Below are 19,925 nucleotides of genomic sequence, written 5' to 3'. Positions count from 1 at the left end.
CAAAATTTCGAGATATTCGTATTATGCCTGAAAAATGCTTCGAGATAAACAGGAGCAAACACATAACACCTATGGGTGGGGAAGGTGCGGTATGGAAAACTTTCGACTTAACCGATATTTCGAGATATGCGAGTTCGAGTTAACGAGGGTTCACTGTATAGTGTGACAAGGTGTGAGCATGTGTGCGCACATGCTGCGTCACATTGGCATGAACCACAACGTCTATACTTCGAATCACTGGCGCAGCCAACGTAACTGGACGCGGCCAATGCGGTCCGACGTGCCCGACGTCAAGATGGCTCTTGCTCCATCCATGTGTTCGTCGCACTGACTGGCATGGAGAAAAAAAATGTCGCAGTTTCACCCGAAAAGCAAAGCATCGATTGCGATAGCAAATTAGTAGATAGCTATACGAAGTAAGAATAGTAGTTTTATCAGCCTCTTAAACTTGTAAACATTCGCTTACTAACTAAAGTGAAACCTCGTTAAACCGCAGTTGGCTGGAGCTCGGAAAAAGTACGTACTAAACGGTAGTACTGTTTAACCGAAATAGCATGAGATCGCCCACTTACCTGTTGAAAACGAAACACGGAACTTAGGGAGAGGGCGATGAAAGGGGAAAAAACATGCAGTATTTATTCAGTTCGCATGACAAAAGTGTTATTTTCGTTTGATGCCGCTGCGGCCTAGCATGATGACAGGGGTCTCAAACTTACTGAAGCTGCGTGCCAGCTTTCCAGCCAGCTCCCTCTTCTCGGCGAACACTTGCATGGCAGATTCCTCGTTGGCGTTACATATTCTCCGTGCACGCGCGGTAGTCCTGCAGAAGTGCCGGGGCACCTTTTTCATTGCCAGGTGCTGTTCTGGTCACAACGATTGCATTCATGAGGCTGACATAACGCGCAGCTTCTGCCACTGTCGGGCCTGAATCGCCCATGCTGTCGCTTTCCGTGTCGTCCTCATCACTGTCGCTAGTCAACACTTCGGCCACAACAGAGGCAACGATGGCGAAAAGTTGAAACACGTAGCCGACTTCTCTTCGCGGTCGCAGCAACGCTGCCGAGCAACTTCTTCGCATTCCAAACGCCACACACCGTAGTCAACAGCAGATCCCTGTCGCGTGCCAGCGCTGACTTCTTCGTGTCACGCTCGATACCACGGACAATGTCTTAATTTTTCTTCTATGCTGAGCACCCAGCGTCTCTTTTTATCTGAGTTTCGGCATGACGCGAGTCCTCTCCGCACGATGCCACAACGCTCTCTGGCACGGCGCGGAAATGATGTTGATGTTCATGTGGCTTCACGCGCAAACGCGCAAGGCGCTTGGAGGCCGTTGTTCGCATCTCTGAGGCTTGTTGTTCTAGCGGGCCCCCCGATGGAGACGACGCACCGCCGTGTTTTCGCGACGAACAGTGGAAATGCTACATTTTAACCGATGTGTACGCAATAAGCTGGTACGGTTTATGCGTATACAAAACACATTATGTTCAATGGCTGCTGAGTCGGGGATTTGACTTCACTACTTTTAAAATGAAACTAGTGTTTAAGCGGGTACGGTTTAATGAGGTTTTACTGTAGATTAACAAGCGCAGTGTCACTTGCGCACAGGTAAGCATGAATACATCTCGCTCGATGACCACAGAAACTCGCTGAAAAACACTGGAGTGAGGAAACATGGCAGTAGTAGTGAGCGAATTGACCTTCGTACAGCTCTCGCTTCAACGCGAATGAAACGTAGAAAGAACATCACATACGAAGCTACCGGCACTACGTGCACTCTGAAACCACGGCAGATCGCTGTGAAGATGCGGCCCATGTGGGTGCGCACTTTGGCCATATAGCAGATTGTTTTCAAAGTACGGCGCCTGCATGACTGCGCCGTAAGCAGCAGCCACAGCAGCCTCCAAAAAAGAACTTCCCTTCCCCCCCCCCCCCCCCCCCCCCTCCCCGCTCCCTTCCTAAGCCCACACCCGTGCCTCGCGCACGACAGGAGAGGGCATGCTTCGGCCAGCCTTCCTGGCTCGCGCACGTGTGACATTGAGCGGCGTTCGCCGGCTCACCCTTGCACGCTTTCACTCGTACACAAAGAACATTGCACGCGGCAATGGTCTTATCGTCTTCGCCGCTGATGGAAAAAAACAAAGCAGCACAGCTCGCGCGGCGACGCCAGTGTCGCCAACATGCTCCTGGGCACTCGCACTCTCCCCATCCACGATAGCGCGGAGTTCAAATTATCGGTGGCGGTGCAGATTTCAGTGTGAATTATTAGGTTGTGTTACATATTGCTTTCAACACATTGTTGGACGGACCGCGACGGCTACTTCGAATTATCCAACATTTCTAATTAGTGAGATGTGAATTAACGAGCATTTACTGTATTTTCCAATTAGGATTTTGAGATATCTGGAGTCCAGAGCAAAATTTTTTCGAGATTAGAGGCGAGGAACACATGGGTTGACACTACGGCTAGAAAAGAGTTCTGATTTAATGGATATTTCGTCCTATTAGAGTTTGAGTTGATAAGGGCTCACAGCACTGTTATCACTTGAAAATCTTCCTCAGGTAGGCTGGAAATAGTCGTGTTCGACAGGAGATGACGGGCATTCGATGTATTCATGGTATTTGAAGCGCCGCTAAGACGAACGCTGCGACTAGGGGAGTAGCTTATCTTGAAGGCGTCCTCAACAAAGGTCTTTCGGACAAATGCCCAGGCTCACCAGCAATGCAAATGGTACATGCCAGTAGCATTTCTGGGGCTCCATCAAACGAGGTGGGCAAGATAATAAAATCAAAGCTTTGTGCAGACACTACTATATGTATACATCACTACAAGCACCAGTCGGAAAGATGGATTTCACGGACGTGTGCCAGCTTCCGTACGACACCTCCACCTTCAAGGATGACATGGATGAGCGAGATATGCAATATCTCATTGTGCCCACTAGGAAATCGGGCCTGGTTTGCTGACCTTCACCAAAAGTGGCTACTTGATCCTTGGTGCATGGTGGTCGCCCTAGGCGACCACTTCACCCTAACTAAAAAGTGAAAAAAAAATGGCGTTTGAGAAGTGTATTTTATTCCTAACTAAAAAGTGAAAAGAAAAAGGCATTTAAGAAGTGTATTTTCTTACAAAAAATTAACAATTTTAAATAAAATTCTGTTTTACTCACAAATTAACTTCTGTTTATGAAAGAGTTAAATTTATTTACTACTCGCATAGACAATGTGATCGAGAGCTAATCACTCTTGCGCTGTATATCGTCACCACCACGTGATGTGTACTTGTTTGTCTATATCGGGCGACACGTTTCAATGTACTACTCCCAAACTTTGCACGGATGAAGCTGTTCCAACATTCTTTTCATCAAATAATTGGTGACTGAAGCTCTCTGCCCAGTGTATCTGCAGAATGTACTTATGTTGAAGCTTTTGAACATTGTCTACTAATACCTTAACCCTCTCCTGCTTGGGCAGTATGTGCTGCCTGCAGTATTGGCAAAAAAAGAAAAAGAAGAATCTGCCCTTACTGTGTGTGTAATGGACTGCTCACAACTCTGTGCCTATACTCTCCTCTCTGCTAAGTGGCAACCTCTGTTGGCTTGCACCCGGGCGAGAACGCACCTGCTCGCGGAGAAGGCGGTTGTCCCTTTGAAGAGCGTGTAGCTGTGACAGCCGCTGGCGAAGCCGCTCGTTCTCTTCCACTAGTCCGCTGAGGTCTGGCTGGTGGGCCTCAAACGTTGACTCCAAACGAGGCCTCCGCTCATTGCCTCTCCACAGCAGCTGCTCCACCGCCTCAGTCAGTGACCCTGTAGTGACAGAGAACATTGGCTACGTCGTGGCTGACTGCATGCAGTCTTTTGCCAACAGCACACCACAGAACAAGATTAACTTGTAAGCTCCGGCTATGCAAGATAAGTGCGCATTCAATCACCATAGCAACATTACAAGAGCACACAGAGACCACCAAATCACTGACAAGGCACAGACAATGTTCACTGTTGGCAGACCCTATTGGCTGATGGGAGGCTTATGGACATTAGGTGGATTTATCACCTGGATTTGTCACTGGGACGCATGCTGCCATGCACCCAGCTTGGCTGTGCTCCCATGCATTGGTACTTGACGTGCGTCCTCTTTTTACCGTGACTAAGTTCAAAGCAGTCGTTACACCAGTACGACCATTTAGAAAAAAAAAAGGCATTTGTTACATCTGCAGGCAGTTTTAATAGGCAGGGTTCAAAAATAATAATTGCACTGAAATGTGGCCGTCATAACGAATAGATTTTTAGATCTGGGATCGTTTTAAGTGGTTTGAACTGTATTCGAAGAAAGAACTATCCGAGGCCGGTACCTTGTTGCACGCAGCCATTCCACGGCTCACAATCTTTGTCGATACAAGGTTTGTCCCAGTTCACAGACTTGAGTGAACCAATTGCCATACATGACACGGACAGAGGAAGCACTGATGAAACCAGTGTGAATGGAAAGCGCACAAGCATGTACAAATATCGCACCAACTGCACACCCAAAGGCACGCAGATCCTACAGGATACGCATGTTCATTCACGCAGATTCAGACACAATTTGGACTCCGAACTGCATGTGCAAATTTGTGAACCAGCGGAGGGTTCTATCTACACGCAGGCACACAGACACAACTTGTACACGTGCTCATGGTAGTTGCCAGCTGGTCCCCTGTGGACCCGAAGGGCACTTCCACAGCTGTCAAACCTGTATGCGTAATCTGGGGACCAATCGCCGATAAGCCAACCATACAAACAATTAGTGGCAAGCTTTCTGTGGTGGCTTGTGACACATTAGTATCACAGCGGCCAGTAGCAAATTTTCATTGCAGGCACATTGCCTAGGTCAGGGGTTCCCAAACTGGGTACTATGGAACGGTTCCGCAAATGGCCTTTTATGGTTCTGCGGGTGGCCAAAAGAAATCTGACCCACACCACCTTTGCTGGATATTTACATTAGAGTATGAATTCAAAATAAAAACTAGGGGTGTGCAAATATTGAATATCGCCTAACTGAATAAAATTGTGAATGTTCGAATAATTCGATTCCTGAATTGAATACCTACTAGTTGATTTTTTAAAATATTCTACATATTTGGTGCAGAGACCCAAGCAAGCATTTGACTTTGTTATTTTTTGCTGCAAGACGAGAGTTGAGTGCACCGCGAACAGGCTGCCTTGGCTGATGCGGTAGCAGATTTGGTCACTGCAAGCGCTCCCCGACGTCGGCCCAATAGGGCGATGGCGCACACAGCACCCGAACACCGCAATTTGCATAACGGGATGCGTTGGTCCGGCACGACTTGTATACAATTTCTTTTTCCTTCAGAACTCGTGGAAAAGTGGTGGGGCAACTTGTATTTAGGTGCGCCTTTTACAGTGAAACATTGTTAATATGTACCTGGTGGGAACACAGCATAACTGACTATACATGCTAAACGGTAGCACGCATTAACGGGCTAGCACAAATTTGCGTCCCTTCAAAAGCACAGCCACTATCAACAAAAATAAAAGCAATGTGGCAGTAAAGGTTGCTTGAAATCTGCATAATGAGGTTTTTTTCTATTTCTTTCCAAAGAAATAAGAAAAATTCCAGCTCCCAAATGACTATGCAAAGCGCAAGTGCAATTGCAGCATTTATAAGAATGTCTGGCACGGAACATGGCGGCACAGTCAGTTACTTGTCCACGGTCCCTCAATGCACATGTATGTGTTTTTACGACGACCTTCAACTGAGCAAGAACAAGTGCTGTATATTTTTTAATGCAGTAGCTACCAGTGTGCGATGCCGATCGTACCATGCTATCTGTGTGTAGTGCGTCGCCTGGTAAGCACGCACTGTCACCATGCAAGGACGCTTGCTGTATGCAAGCGTGTTTCTTATGGGTGAACCCACACTCCCGTTTAGTGGGGGTGTCAGTGCAGCAGGCTTTCTTTGTTCAAGTGCGGCACATGTCCTTTTGAGCGAATGCGACGATGATGGCGGCCTGCTTTCGTTCTGGCGGACACATCGCTGGGACAAATCTTTCACTCACCACATCCAGTGGGCAGGATGTAGACAGCTCCAGAGGGCGTCCTGTCCACCAGGCACTGGGGCACTTTGAGCAGAAGGCCACCGTTCGCATCACCCCCTGAACCAGATGACGCAGGATCATCCTGAGCACACAGAAAACCACAACTCACTTGCCATGAGGAAGTTTCACGGAGCTTTGTACAATTTGTTACGACTTCAAGAACCACTGTGGTGCATGTGGCTTAAAAGAAGAATGTACAGTAAAACCTCGTTAAACCGTACCCACTTAAACAGTAGTTTCGTTTTAAAAGTACAGTCGAACCCGACTATATCGAACCCGTTTACATCGAATTATTCTTTATATCGAACAATTTCTGGTCACGGTATAGTTACAATGAGTACATATAGCAAAAATTACGCTTACATCGAACAAATATTGCAGTGACTCCCGATATATCGAACGTCAAGCGGCGGAAAAGCGCCCCCAGAAGTTGGCTTTCCCTCGCGGTAGCGGGGAAACCCGGCGGCGCGGCTCCATCCAACCGCTCTCCCTACCGTGACCGCGCTGCCACGGGCTGTTCGGGCGAGCCGTCGACACTCCCCCTGTCGCGCATAGTGGAGTCCTCCCTCTTTCTCTATCATCTTTCGCTTGCCACCCCCTCTCCCCTGACGACGCTTCGCCATGCTCCCTCACGGGTTGCAGAATCAAGCGTCCTTCCTTTCTTTAGATCACTATCTAGCGACACTCCCCAGCAAAAAATGATCCTGGCCCGCCTACAGCGCTTGCTCAGACAGCCAATCAGAAGCTCTTGTGCTCTCTTCGTGCAAGATTGCGAAGGTGCGAGTTGTCTGGCTGCTTCTCTGGTTTATCGTGTTTGCGCCTTGTGGGCCTTCTTCCGCAGTGTTGCCGTGATGAAGCGGCAGAATTCGCCTTTCGTCGTGAATCTCGAAATTATAAATCGCGTCGAACGCGATGAGAAGTTGGGTGTCCCCGCAGGGTGCAAGATTCCGAGGAGCACTCTCGGCACGATTCGGGCTAAAGTGGCCAGACTCGCAACCCGGTGCCCATGGCGCCCGACGCGTACGCACGGCCGTGTACGAGGGGTTCTTCATACGTGCCGGTTTCCGCGTGCTCGGTGAGGACTGTAAATTCTGATGAATGCGACGAAGCCGTTGCCGGTGTTGCCGAAGTTTGGAGCGAGCTGTCAAAATTTTCGGGACATTCGAATCAACGGTGGACGAGTTTGTGATTGCAGATGATGCTGTCGCGACCACGGTAGAGGCCGGAAACGAAGACTACATCGCCGACATCGCACCGAGCACAAATGAAAGTAGGCACATTGAGGAAAGCAACTACGGTCCTTTGCCCACATCCTCCGAAGTGATTGGTGCACTCGCATTAGTTCGGCGCTTCTGCGCGAATGCGGAAGGTTGCGGCCTCAGCTGCTCCGACTCCTTAGACAACGTGGGGAAGTGCGTGCGTCGCAGGCAGCGAAATTGCCCAAGCAGAAGAAAATGCAGGACTAATTTATGCGAAACTAAGCTAGTTTCGTTAATAAAGTGATTTTATAAATGGTATGTGCTTTTATGACATCCAATTATTTAGCAGGCGTATATCGAATTATGCTCTATATCGAACTGATAGGCGTTTTTTTGCGAGTTCGATATAGCCGGGTTTGACTGTAGTAAAGTCAGATCTCCGACTTGGCGGCCATTGAACATAATGTGTTTCATATCCGCATAAGCCGTACCAGCTTATTGCGTACGTATCGGTTAACACGTGTTTCCACTTTTCGTCGCGCAATCGCACCGGTGCGTTGTCCCCATCGGGTGGCCTGGCAGAACAACAAGCCTCGGAGATCAGTACAACGGCCTCCAAGCACCCTGTGCGCTTGCACATGAAGCCACATTAACATCAATATCATTTCGGTGTGGTGCCTGAGAGCGTTGTGGTGTCGTGAAAGCTAGGAATTGCGTCTTGCTGAATCTCGGATAAAGAACACTGGTTTTTCAGCATAGAAGAAAAATTTGACATCGTTCATGCTATCGAGTGTGGCACGAAGATGTTGGCACTGACACGCGACAGGGATCTACCGTTGCCTCCGGTGTGTGGCATTTGCAATACGAAGAAGTTGCTCGGCAGTGCAGCTGTGGCTGTGAAGTCATCTGTGACTGTCAACATCTGTGTAGTCATACTGACGTCATCGGTGCTGCAGTTCGGACATAAAATTCAATAAGTTAAGTTTCGTGCTCTTATCCACTAATAATGACAAACGTTTCTTTTGTCTAATGAAAGCCAACAGACAAGCCTCGTTATACTGATGAAGTCACAGTCAACACAAAAATACCTGTGTTATAGTGGATATTCCTATTAGGCATATGTTCTTTAGATGTGGATATTGGCAAGAAACATCTTATTCTTATTTTGCTAGTCTGATAATTCTTTAAATTTGTGTTGCATTGTTGCTGAAGCATATATACAGTTGATCCCAGATATATCAAACTCGTATACAATAGAACCTCGTTCATACATATGGAGAGAAAAAAAAAAGCACGAGAAAAAACATATTGACAGGGAAAATGTACCATCCGAAGTGAAAAATTTGACAGACCTAACTGGTAGACATCAATGTAATGCAAAGCGTTGCGCGCATCGTTGAGGCACAAGATGCCGACGCGCATCGTGCTGTGGGTGCTCCAGCAGCTTGAGACGTGTTTTGTTTTCCTACTGCATTGTATTAAGAGGCTGACGGGAAAGCGAAACAAAATCGAGCTGGTGGGTGATGCCAGATGCTGCGAGATGCGAAATGCAATGCCCATGTCCTGCTGCCTGCAGCAGGGAACACCGGCGCATTTGGATTATCGCCTACTAAAAGTATGCAGTACACTACCAATGGCACTACACACCACGCACTGTGAAACAGAGAGGGGACGATGCTTATCACAATAAGATTGGTGGTGCTAGCTGTGAATTCCACGTGCGACAACCCCGGAGAAGATTTGCTGGTACCGAAATGAAAAACTGCGTGCGCCGGTGTTTTTACTTGAGATGGGCGGACGAGTACTGCAGTGAAGCTGCCGTGGCGGGCAGCTATAGACTGTTCTTGATCGCGTGCGCCTCGCATATTTTCTTGTTTACATGGGATCTAGCAGCCGGAGAACGTATCATACGATCTCACTTTGGCGACGTACTGAACATTGGTGCCGAAAAGTCGTATTTTCCCGGAACGTATGAAACAGCAAAAAATGAGCATAGCTCCATTGCGTAATTTTTTTGTTCTCGATTGCAGACATTAACGCTGGGAAAATGTGCATAATGGGAATGTATCAACAAGGTTCTACTGTATATCAAATTATTGTCTATATCGAACAGTTGTAAAATCCCCTTGGAAATCCCCTTGGAAATCCCATGGAAAAGTACGGCAATGTACTCTGCATACATTGAACACCCCTTCATTGTCACATTCAATATATTGAACGATGCATCCCGCCATGCCTCTGTAAGTGTTCTTCAACAGTAAAAGCTTGTTAATTCACACCTCATTAATCTGGTTTTTTTTTATAATTCAAACTAATTGGCACAAATCAGCCCAGTTCCACAGAACTCCATGTATACTTCTTTGAAAAAGCTAATTAATTCGCACTCAAATCGGGTCTGCCATGGATAATTCGAACTGGCTCCTGGATTGCACTGGTGGTCACTTTCCCAGCTAAGTGACAGGTGCTGAGATGTTTTTATCACCTTTGTTATCAATCCGTGCCCCAGCAACAGCTCCCTTGGATCTCAAAGGCGTGCCTTTTATGGTTCCAGAGGTACTCCCACTCCCATCACTTTCGTTAGTTCAAATTTCATTTTATTCAAATTCAGTGAGTGCTCCCGCGAAGTTCGAAGGAACAAGCTTTTACTGTACTAACGGAGATTCAAGCACGTGATGTAACATCGGAAATATTTATAGCCAACGAACTTGAAACAGCACTGTTTTGGCAAATGCAGTCAAACAGCAAATTGAATCTGACGGGCAGCACATGCCAAGGAGGAAAAATGGGCAGGTTGATAGCTTGCCGTGCATATGGATGGCTCGTGCAAACTGTGGTCGCTCACAATCGAACAGCGGCAGTGCAGATCGTCACTCTGCTTCATAAATGCAAGAGGCCTTGTGGTGCGATACGCATTCCACAAGAAAGCGAGGATGACACTCAATCTTTTCAGTGAGTAGTGCCGGGCATGGGATGCCAGACCGGAGATGCCTGCGCTGTCGGGTTTGGCTTTGTGTATGCAAGGGCTTTCCACGAGCGGCAATTCAGAGTTATGCGAGTGGCAAAAATGAATCAGAGCCGAACCCCCACTTACAGTTCTAACAAAACCATTGCACGCCACATCCGCATTTCGCTTTGCGGCAAAGGTGCTGCGGTAGCAGCGCACAAGATTCACCTTTGTGCGATTTGCAGGTCCCGCTGAATGCTTCTCATTTGTGCTGGCACGATTACACGTGAGTAGAAATTTACTCCGATGTTCTGCAAGCAGAAGGCCGCCTATTTCTAAACTAATAGCGTGTGTGTAACGTTGGTAGTCATCAATGCAGTAGTTTGAAGAGAATGGCCAAAATCGAAAGGACCGCGAGGCGTTTTGAGCGATAAGCAGCGCCCCAGAAGAGAGTCGGAGACTTTTTAGGACAGTCGAGAAGTGAGGATGACTGGTTCCAACAGAAAGCCAGTAACAAAGCCCAATTTGTAAACCCTACACAACGGTCTGCGTGGCTTGCTGCCCACACATGACAATGGCCATATAAACAGCGTATTGTTGGTACTGTAACTGACACACCACTGGGCATGGGCACGTTCACATGCACATATTTATACAAGCTGGTTTGCTTTCAATATGCACCCATTTCTGCCTTATCTTCAATAAAACATGCAACAAGCACTTCAATGCATGCGAGACGCACTGTGGTGTCAGGTCCAGGCAACATTGGCATTCAGTGTTCATGTCGTTATCAAAGACTCCACTACAAGGTGAGCGACTTGCAACATTCGTGTGCAAACAATAGATCAATTTTTGTGTGTTTGAGATGGATTTGCAAAAGAAAATAAGTAAATTCTTACTTTTCACAATCTCTGGAAACTGTTTGAGGCACGTGGAGGTCTCAGATAAGCTTGCGATGGGCATGTCATACTTCAATTTAGTGATACAGTTAAACCTCACTAGGAACAATATGTGCGATCACGAAAAGGCGAGCAGTGTGAAGACGACGACGACGATTAGAAGCTAGCGCGGGCTGTTGCCTCTTGGCCAAGGACAGCGTATTTTCTTGTAAATATACTTGTACATAGCTTTTCGTCTGCGTCTTCCTACGTAACAATATAACGAAGCCGCCAATTGAGGCAAATCGCTTTGTTATATCGAAATTTTGTTACAATGAAGTTCAATCTTCTATGCAAATGTGTACAGTCGCCGATGGATTTTTTTTCACAAGCAAGGGGCCACAAATCTTTACCAATTATCTTTGTGAAAATGTTTACTCCGCCCCACCCCTGATAGCGTTGGCCGCAGTGGGATGATGCTATCATAAAAAGTGCCATCAGTACAGAGCGAATGCTTTGTCTGCCTCTAGCTTCAACGCATCTCCGAAGCTCGAGATTACGCAGCCTTCAGCATTAAACGCATGGAAAGACAGCGCATGGTGCCACACCATCTCAGCTCACCCCGTCCTTGCACATGCGGCGGATTACCTGTAAAACAGGGCATATACGCTAAGCCACAAAAGGAGATGAGTGACAACCTCCCCCTCCCAACTCTCGTGCGTGCTTGATCGCGTCACTGTGAGGTCGCTCCCCTGCCCCTCTTTCCCCTTGCTTGTACGGGAAGACTGTGCTTTATTAAGCCACCATCCTTGGCTCAATCTCGCACGCTTTCACTCGCACCTAAAGCATACAGCCTGCAGGGTGCGATAGGATCGTGTCGCAGTTGGACTTAATATGGAACATGATGCTGCTCCAATTCGGTGGTTGCTCTCAGGATTTAAGAGATGCGTTCGCAAGCAGCCGCATGTAATTCGACCATTTGGCTATCTGCATCCACAAAAGTTACCATTTATTGTCTCGGTATTCCTCCGTGGTGGCAGTGAAGTTTCGTCATATTGAAATTGTGTACAAACACTTCCCTACCTTGAGGTTAAATATACATGGTGTTCTATGAACAAGAAGCTTCAAAATGTTAAATACCCTGTTATATGGAATTTTATTATACAGTCGGACCTCGATATAACGAACCTCAATTTAACGAAATTCTCGAAATAACGCACTTTTTATTTTTCCCAATCTCTGCCCCATTGAAAACCATGTAATTTTTTCCGCGATTTAACGAGGTCACTTTATACTGTACTTCCGATTTAACGAAGTCCTCGCGCATCGCATGCGCGTACCAGGAGCCTCCTTGACAGGCAGACAAAAACTTTGGCCGGGCATACAGCGATTTACATGCGCCCTTTAATGCTCAAGTTTTCCCGGCGCGCTTCAATACGAGGAGCAGAACGTGCCGCTGCGCCATCTATCGTGTACGTATGAAACCCGCAGCGGACGCGCTCCTGTAGTGCTAGCCGGAGTGCCTCAGTAGTTCCGGAACGCGTCACGCTATGACGTCACCGGGCTGTTGGAACGGGAAAGCGCCAACCGGAAGTAAGTTTACGAACAGCGGTCGTTGGGTGCGCTCGTGCCGTTGGGCACGTTTTCTCAGTTGGTTATCTGATCTCGTTGAGCGTAGGTCGTCGTCCTATTCACGATGAGTGGTGCACCTCGCAAGAGAAAAGTTTTGAGCCTTGATGTGAAGGCCAAAATTATCACCGAAGTGATGAGCGGCGAAAAGAAGGCGGCTGTTGCTGAAAGGTATGGAATTTCATCGAGCTCGCTTTCAACAATCTTGAAACTGAAGGACAGTATCATGAGTGCCGTCAGTGCTGGTGGTTCAGGCCAACAAAGAAAGAAGGTAAAGGAAGCAGCTTACATCGACGTAGAAAAAGCTCTTTTCTCATGGTTCCTCGATATGCGCGCAAAAAACATGCCGTTGAGCGGGGCCATTCTTCAACAAAAGGCCCTTAACTTTGCTTGTATTCTTGGGCACAACGACTTCAAAGCCAGCAGTGGGTGGCTGCAACGATTCAAGGAACGGCATAGTATTGTTGGGAAGGTGGCCAGCGGAGAATCAGCCGAAGCGAACTCAATTGGAGCAGCGGACTGGTTGCGTGATCGTGTTCCCGACATTCTATCACGTTACAACGTCTCCGCCATATATAATGCCAACGAGACCGCTTTTTTCTACCGGCTGTTGCCAAGGAAGACGTTGGCTTTGAGAAATGAGAAGTGCCATGGTGGAAAGCACAGTAAACATGCAACGTCTCACTGTTCTGTTGTGCGTGAATATGGACGGCAGCGATAAGCGTGTGCCATTCGTAATTGGCACAAGCGAGAAGCCGCGTTGCTTCAGCGGAAAAAGGAGCATGCCAGTCAAGTACGCCGCCAACACAAAGGTGTGGATGACAAGGGATTTGTTCAGCAACTGGCTCAAGGATCTGGATGCCGAAATGCGCAAAAGGGGCCGAAACATTTGCCTCCTTCTGGACAATTGCTCAGCACATCATGTTCAAGATTGTGCGCTTTCCAACATTGAGCTTGAATATTTCCCTGCCAACTGCACCTCCATGATACAACCACTTGACCAGGGAATAATAAACAGCGTCAAGTGTACATACCGCAAGCGGGTCATCGAAAGGCTTCTGCTGAACATCGAGCTCCGCAGAGAGACGAAAATCGACGTGTTCATGGCCTTGGAGATGCTTTCGCGGTCGTGGGAGGCAACAAATACAGAGATCGTAGCCAAGTGCTTCAGGAAGGCGGGATTGAAGGAGAGCGTTTCTTTGAATGAAGAAGCGGAGTGCAGAGCAAATGACGGTGACGAAAGTACGGCGGACACAACAGACGTCGTTGACTTGTGGCAGCTGCTCTGCGATCAGGGAGGTGCTCCAAGCAACGTGACACTCGAGGACTTTGTCTTCAGCGACGCTTACGCTGTCACAACTGAAGAGCTGGACGATGACGCAATAATCCAGAGCGTCACAGATGCAGAAATGCAGGACGACGACTCGGACGAAGAACTCCAGGCGGCAAGCAGCATAGGTACACCGAAGCAAATCATGGATGCGCTGGACCTATTACGCACGTATGCGGGCGCGCACTCGCAAGAGCAAGCCTTGGCAGCCCTGTCCACCTACGAGCGCCTTATAACCCCGACGCTTATTAAAAAGCGGCAGATGAAGCTGACGGAGTTCTTCGCTTCCACTTGAGTTGCTTAGAATTGCTCTGCGGGAAGTTAAATAAAATATTTCAGCGTTCATGAATCAACGTCGTCATTGCTTTACTGAGCGCGGTATCATCCGATGGCTGCGAGCGTTAAGTGCTCTAAAGCGGGAGACACACGGTCCGATCCGGCGTCCGATGGGCCGGAACGGCAGTCGGAATCGAGGTGTTTTGCCATGCCGAAGCGCTGGATCGGTCGTCCGACGCGTCCGACAACCGCACCGTCGTCTGGCCGTAGCCAATGACAGCGCGGCTGGCATGTGATGTTCCCTCCACGGAGGCGGCGCTGGCTGGCCGGTTTCTCGCAGTATTTTAATTTTTTTTCCTTGCGTGCTGCAGTTTGTTTCCGACGCGAAATAGTTACAGTTCAGTAAAGCTATCTCGAACGTGTGCCTGTTATGGAAAGCAGCGCCTAGTACACTAGCACTAAGCTACTGGCGAGATCGGGAGCCGCGACGCGAGGGCATTTCACGGGCAGACATCGCACACCGACCGTCTGAGCGAGGCTGCTCACTTCGCTTGCACGTTTGCCCATCGCAACGACTGCGTCGAGTAAACCAATTGTATTTAATTACGGGCGACCTAAGTGTACAGTCTTAATTGTTTTGGCAAACATAAGCGCTCTTCGACGAGCTCGGATCGGATCGTAAGCGCCGTCGGCCGCGGCGTCTGCCTAGCTAGGCCTACCGGCCCTATCGCTGGCTGTTAGCGGAGTCCAGTGCACAACGCGCCGTCGTGAAGTGTTCTGTCACTCGCAGGGGCATGATTTTATTGACAGTGTTCGCGTAAAGCGAAGCAGTGTTGTGCAGAGTTGTTTATATTGCGTTCCTCGGCGTGAATATGAAGTCAAGCTGAGGGGCTGGATCTGGGCGGAGCTTACGCGCCGCTCAATCTTTCGGATGCACGCACTGTGTGCCCCGAATCGTCGTATGCTGCACGTCGGATCAGACGCCGAATCGTAAGTGGTGGCCTCATGGATCCACCAATACTACTTCCAATTTTCTTCGAAAGAATATTCAAGTTGATAGCTCTGGTATGTGCATAATTTCTTTTTTTTTGCGCCACGGGTTGCCATGTCTTCGTGAACGGATTTTTTTCTTTTAGTGATGACAAATCATGATGGAACTGATGGCCACATCTAGTGGCAGCTATGAGCACTAGGTGCGGCGCTTGCTGCAGACCTGCTCTTCACCGTACGCGTAATGGAGAAAAATGCGTTCGTACCCGCTGGCTATCGGGCATCACGCTCTTAGTTGTGTTATTAGTTCCGGGGTTTATTGGTTATCTTTGTAATTTTGCTATCTACAAGGTGCCATACGCCAGGAGTGTTCCAAGAACCTGCATCATTATTTGGACTGCTGAAACATGCGAACCTCGACTTAACGAAATTCGCGATTTAAAGAAATTTTCGGCTGCAAACAGGACTTCGTTATATCGAGGTTCGACTGTAGTGAACTTCGTTATATCGAGGTTTAACTATGTACTGAAATATCTTGTGATCCCCTTCGAGTGTGATACATCCGGAATCGATTGTACTTAGGAAATTACTTAGGAACTCGTACAATGTCTTTTTTAATGTGCCCTCCAGTTGAAGATAGTGCGGTGATTACTCATGTTGGATAAGGTCAGGCGCACACCCTCACCAACAGGGTGGCGCTGAGGCTGTGCACCAGGAGGCGCACCGGTATCGCCCGTTGTGGGGGAGGCTCCACTTGCGCCAACAGGGTGAGGCCCGCCAGTGCCTCAGCACTCAGGCGCAGGCACAGGCCTCGCACGAGGGCACGAAGCCCACAGCCAGCTCCAGTTTCACTAACGCAACCGCCGGGAGCAAGGCTCTCCCAACGCACGCTGAACACGCATCGCTCCTCTTCTGTATCGCCACATGACCCCCCTGAAAGAAGCAAGAACAAAAGGCAAGACGGTTTCGGCCAAATGTCCCAATGAATCACATCTTTATTTGTTTCCTAAGACTAATGTGCAGAGTTCTGTGGTGTCAGGATAAATGTCCTCAAAAGCAATGTCTTGACCAGTCCTAACAGCCAGGACAAATCAATAGTACATAGCAGGCTATGTATACAGTCAACGCTTGTTACAAGGGATCACAATGTAGCAAGAAAGGCCCATTGTGTGTGAAGTTCATTCTGTTCACAATTAGGGCGGGGGTATGTTGTGAAAAAGTGACCTAAAGGTAATCGGAAAAAGCGACAGAACCATTTAAATTAAATGGGTCTACTCAGTAATCGTACTACCGCTCAGCATGGTGCCTTGCTATCCGCTGTTTTCCAGGTGTCGTTGCCACACGAATGGCAATAACGGCTGGCACAACGGCAGGGAGCCGGTCGACCCGTTCAGCGCGTCTCTGCCGCCAGCGACAAAAGCAGTGGCCAGAGCTTTTCACACAAAACAGTGCTCGGTAGAATAAAAATATGTCTTAAAATAATGTTTCGAGACAAGTGGCGACCACTGTCAAACCAGCAGTACAAACGCGAGCTGCAGTGTGAGGCAAGTTCGACTCAGAGCCTGCACCTGGCTGCCGCTGCACTGCACGCAAGATGGCTCAACTGCTTCATGTGCTTCTGGATGCCATAAGTAGTAGCCTTATTTTTTCGGTGTGAATCAATGTGCTGATGAATAAATCGCTATAAAAACAATGTCTTTTTCAATCATTGGCTGTTGCATTTGAAGCACCACATGCTACAGCTCCAAAATTTAGGTTAGATCTAAGCTAGGCCTAAGCAAATCAAGGTTGGGTCTAGCGACAACCACAGAACTTTCCCGGCACTGAGCCAGCAGTAGCGGGCAGTGGTGAACCTTGTATGTTGTTCATCCAAAAATTCTCAACTGGGTGTTGCACGTTATGCTGCATGGGAACCTTGCCATTAGTGCATCTATTCTTAAAGAAAAAGTATGTTTCAGACATTCTGCAAGCGGCTGGGAATAGTTGTGTGCAGTACATTGCTGCATGCACGTATCAGCGCAGCAAAGTACCGTATTTACTCGCATAATGATCGCACTTTTTTGTCAGAAAAATTGACGCATATTCAGGGGTGCGATCATTACGCGGGTTAAATTTCCCGCGAGAAAAAAAAAATTTTTTTTCGTCCCGCGTTTGCTGCGGGATGCGGGTGCGGGACACCAAAACAAAAATGGCGGCCGGCGGAGCAAGCCGAACGCGCCAAACGCGATCTTTTTTTTTTCTTCTCGTGAGTACATTACGTGCATTGAAACAGTTTCTTCCGTATCAGTGATGAATAATATCGTTAATATCGGCAAGTTTGCGGCAATAACGTAGCCATGTCCACTTTTGAGGGGACAGAAACAGAGATGGGCATGCTTAGCTGCCAGTGACATAGAAACGCATGGCCGGCGTGCTGCGGAAACTGCGGCATCTGTCTTCACTACTATCCTAACAAGGCACGTTTCCGCCAAGGGTAGGCAAATATCTTAGCTGTGTTGAAAGCGTAGGCGTATGAATAGGGTACACTTTTAACGTATCGGTGTAAACGTGGCTACTATCATTGTCGCGCGCGATTTTTGCGTGCTCACGAGTGCAGATGAAAAGAACCGAAAGGCGCCTTTTTTTGTTTTTGTTGACCACAACCATTATAAAGCCTACCCATAATAAAGGCAAGTTTGGTTGTACGTATTTTTGCCATGGAAGTGCAGAAAGTGATGAAAGTAATGAAATGAGGCATCTACTTAAGAATGTTTGGTGCGTGCAGACGTGACGAGTTCGTGATTCCATCTGGCGTAGCATTCGACAGATGGTAAGTGCGATCATTATTAGCTAGACTTGGCACACGACATATCGCTGCGGCAAGTTCAGGGTGCGATCATTACACGAGAAATAAAAAAATCGAATTTTGACGACATAATTCAGGGGTGCGATCATTACGCGAGTGCGATCATTATGCGAGTAAATACGGTACATTACATTTACACCATATAGACAAAATTTGCACATAACTTTGTCTATTGTACCCGATTGTCCTTCATAGCCGGGTCTCTGAAAAGGAGAATTTATTGCATCAATAACATTTGTGCAGACTAAGTGAGAAGAATGATCTCTTATATCCGAAAGTACGCGATATGAAGGTCTGTTTTAACGGCCGTGGACTGTATTCATGAAAACAGGCTTATAAAGGATCTCCTGTGCTAGATTATAGCAATTCTGTCATGTCAGCTGGACTGGCTGCTTGAAGAGGTGGAGACTACTTGCAATACAGATTGCACAGTGGTGTCAACTAATCAACAAATATTAACTAATTACATTAGCAATCATTCACCTTAGAACACATGTCCAAACTGCAGAACTGAAGCCGAGCAGTGATGAAGTATACAGTGTAGTCCACTTATAACGATACCACATATAACGATATATCGGTTATAACGATGGGTCGACATGAGAGTGTCATTTTATGCATTAGGTCTATGGGGAAAAAAACCATTTATAACGATAGGTTATTCACCGCATATCGGATATAACGATCAAAATTTTGCAGTCTGGACGGCGTTTTCCGTGCCAAATAATCGTAACGTTTGCGTTGCTTAGTTCCCTGAAACGAACGATGTCGAGACGAGGCGATGTTTACCTCCGTAAGTTCATATCTGCCGCCATTACCGCGCAGCGCGTCTCGCCCCGCCCACGCACGAGTAGGCGCAGCCAACGTTGACGCAGCGCGCCACAAGATGGCGCTAGCTGCTTCATGCGCATCGGCCACAGTCGCTCCGATAGAGAGAGAAAGAAAAAAAGAAGCGACAAGCAAAGCGGCGCGGTGGCGCCCGTCCCGCGTCTCTCTCGCGATAGCAGGCTGACGCCACCGAAGCAGCGTGCAACAAACGGTTCAACCCAGTTCGAAGATGGCGCCGACAAAGCGCAAAGCTGTGTCGCTTGACACGAAGATTGATATTTTGCAGGACTCTCGATGCGGCTTCAAGGTGAGCGCCCTCGTGAAGAAGTATGAGCTCGTTCAGTTAACGATATCAACCATCTTGAAAACCGGGAGCACCGCGATTGTGAAGGCAGGAGCTATCAGCGGCCATTCCGATCAGCGGAAAAGGGGTTAGAGACCCTTTGTACGCTGATGTTGAAGAGGTGCTTTACCAGTGGTTCATCACCAATTGCTTCAAGAAGGCGGGCTTTGTGCGTAAGGACGAACTTCCCCAACCCGCTGAGACCGACCTGGTGGAATTGGCTGACATAACCGAGCTCTGGGAGCTCGTTCCTACTGGTGACACAGGTGGTGTGTCGAAGGAGGAGTTTTTGACTGCAGACAGTGCTGCCTCGTTCTGCGATGAGGTCACCGACGAGGCGATCGCCGAAGATGTACTGTCTCGACAGACGCAAAGTTGTGCGACGGTGGCGACGGCATCAGCGACAGTGACAACGAGATCGACAGTGGCTCCTTGACCCCAACCACGATGTCCACGCAAAGTGCACTGTCGTCGATCGACTCCTTAATTGATTTTATGCATGCTAAAGGATTGCCGCCAGTGTTCGCGCAGCAGCTGGAATCCATGCACACCGCGGTTGTGAAGCT

At 48.1% G+C, this 19,925-nt stretch overlaps 1 protein-coding gene across 1 annotated transcript in view; it reads right to left on the bottom strand.

Annotated features, from left to right (window-relative positions):
- The window catches only part of LOC126537817 (bridge-like lipid transfer protein family member 3A), a 103,328-nt gene that overhangs the window by 7,082 nt on the left and 76,321 nt on the right, over window positions 1-19,925 (bottom strand). The window contains exons 16-18 of the mRNA XM_050184899.3: window positions 16,029-16,276; window positions 6,059-6,179; window positions 3,622-3,806 (exon numbers count right to left, since the gene is read on the bottom strand). Coding sequence (XP_050040856.1) covers window positions 3,622-3,806; window positions 6,059-6,179; window positions 16,029-16,276 — 554 coding nt within the window. The remainder of the gene's footprint in view (window positions 1-3,621; window positions 3,807-6,058; window positions 6,180-16,028; window positions 16,277-19,925) is intronic.

The sequence above is a fragment of the Dermacentor andersoni genome, chromosome 4 (genome assembly GCF_023375885.2).
Source record: "Dermacentor andersoni chromosome 4, qqDerAnde1_hic_scaffold, whole genome shotgun sequence".
NCBI classification, from domain to species: Eukaryota; Metazoa; Arthropoda; class Arachnida; order Ixodida; family Ixodidae; genus Dermacentor; species Dermacentor andersoni.
The sequence above is the reverse complement of the archived record's forward strand: the minus strand, read 5'-3'. Positions and strand labels throughout refer to the sequence as shown.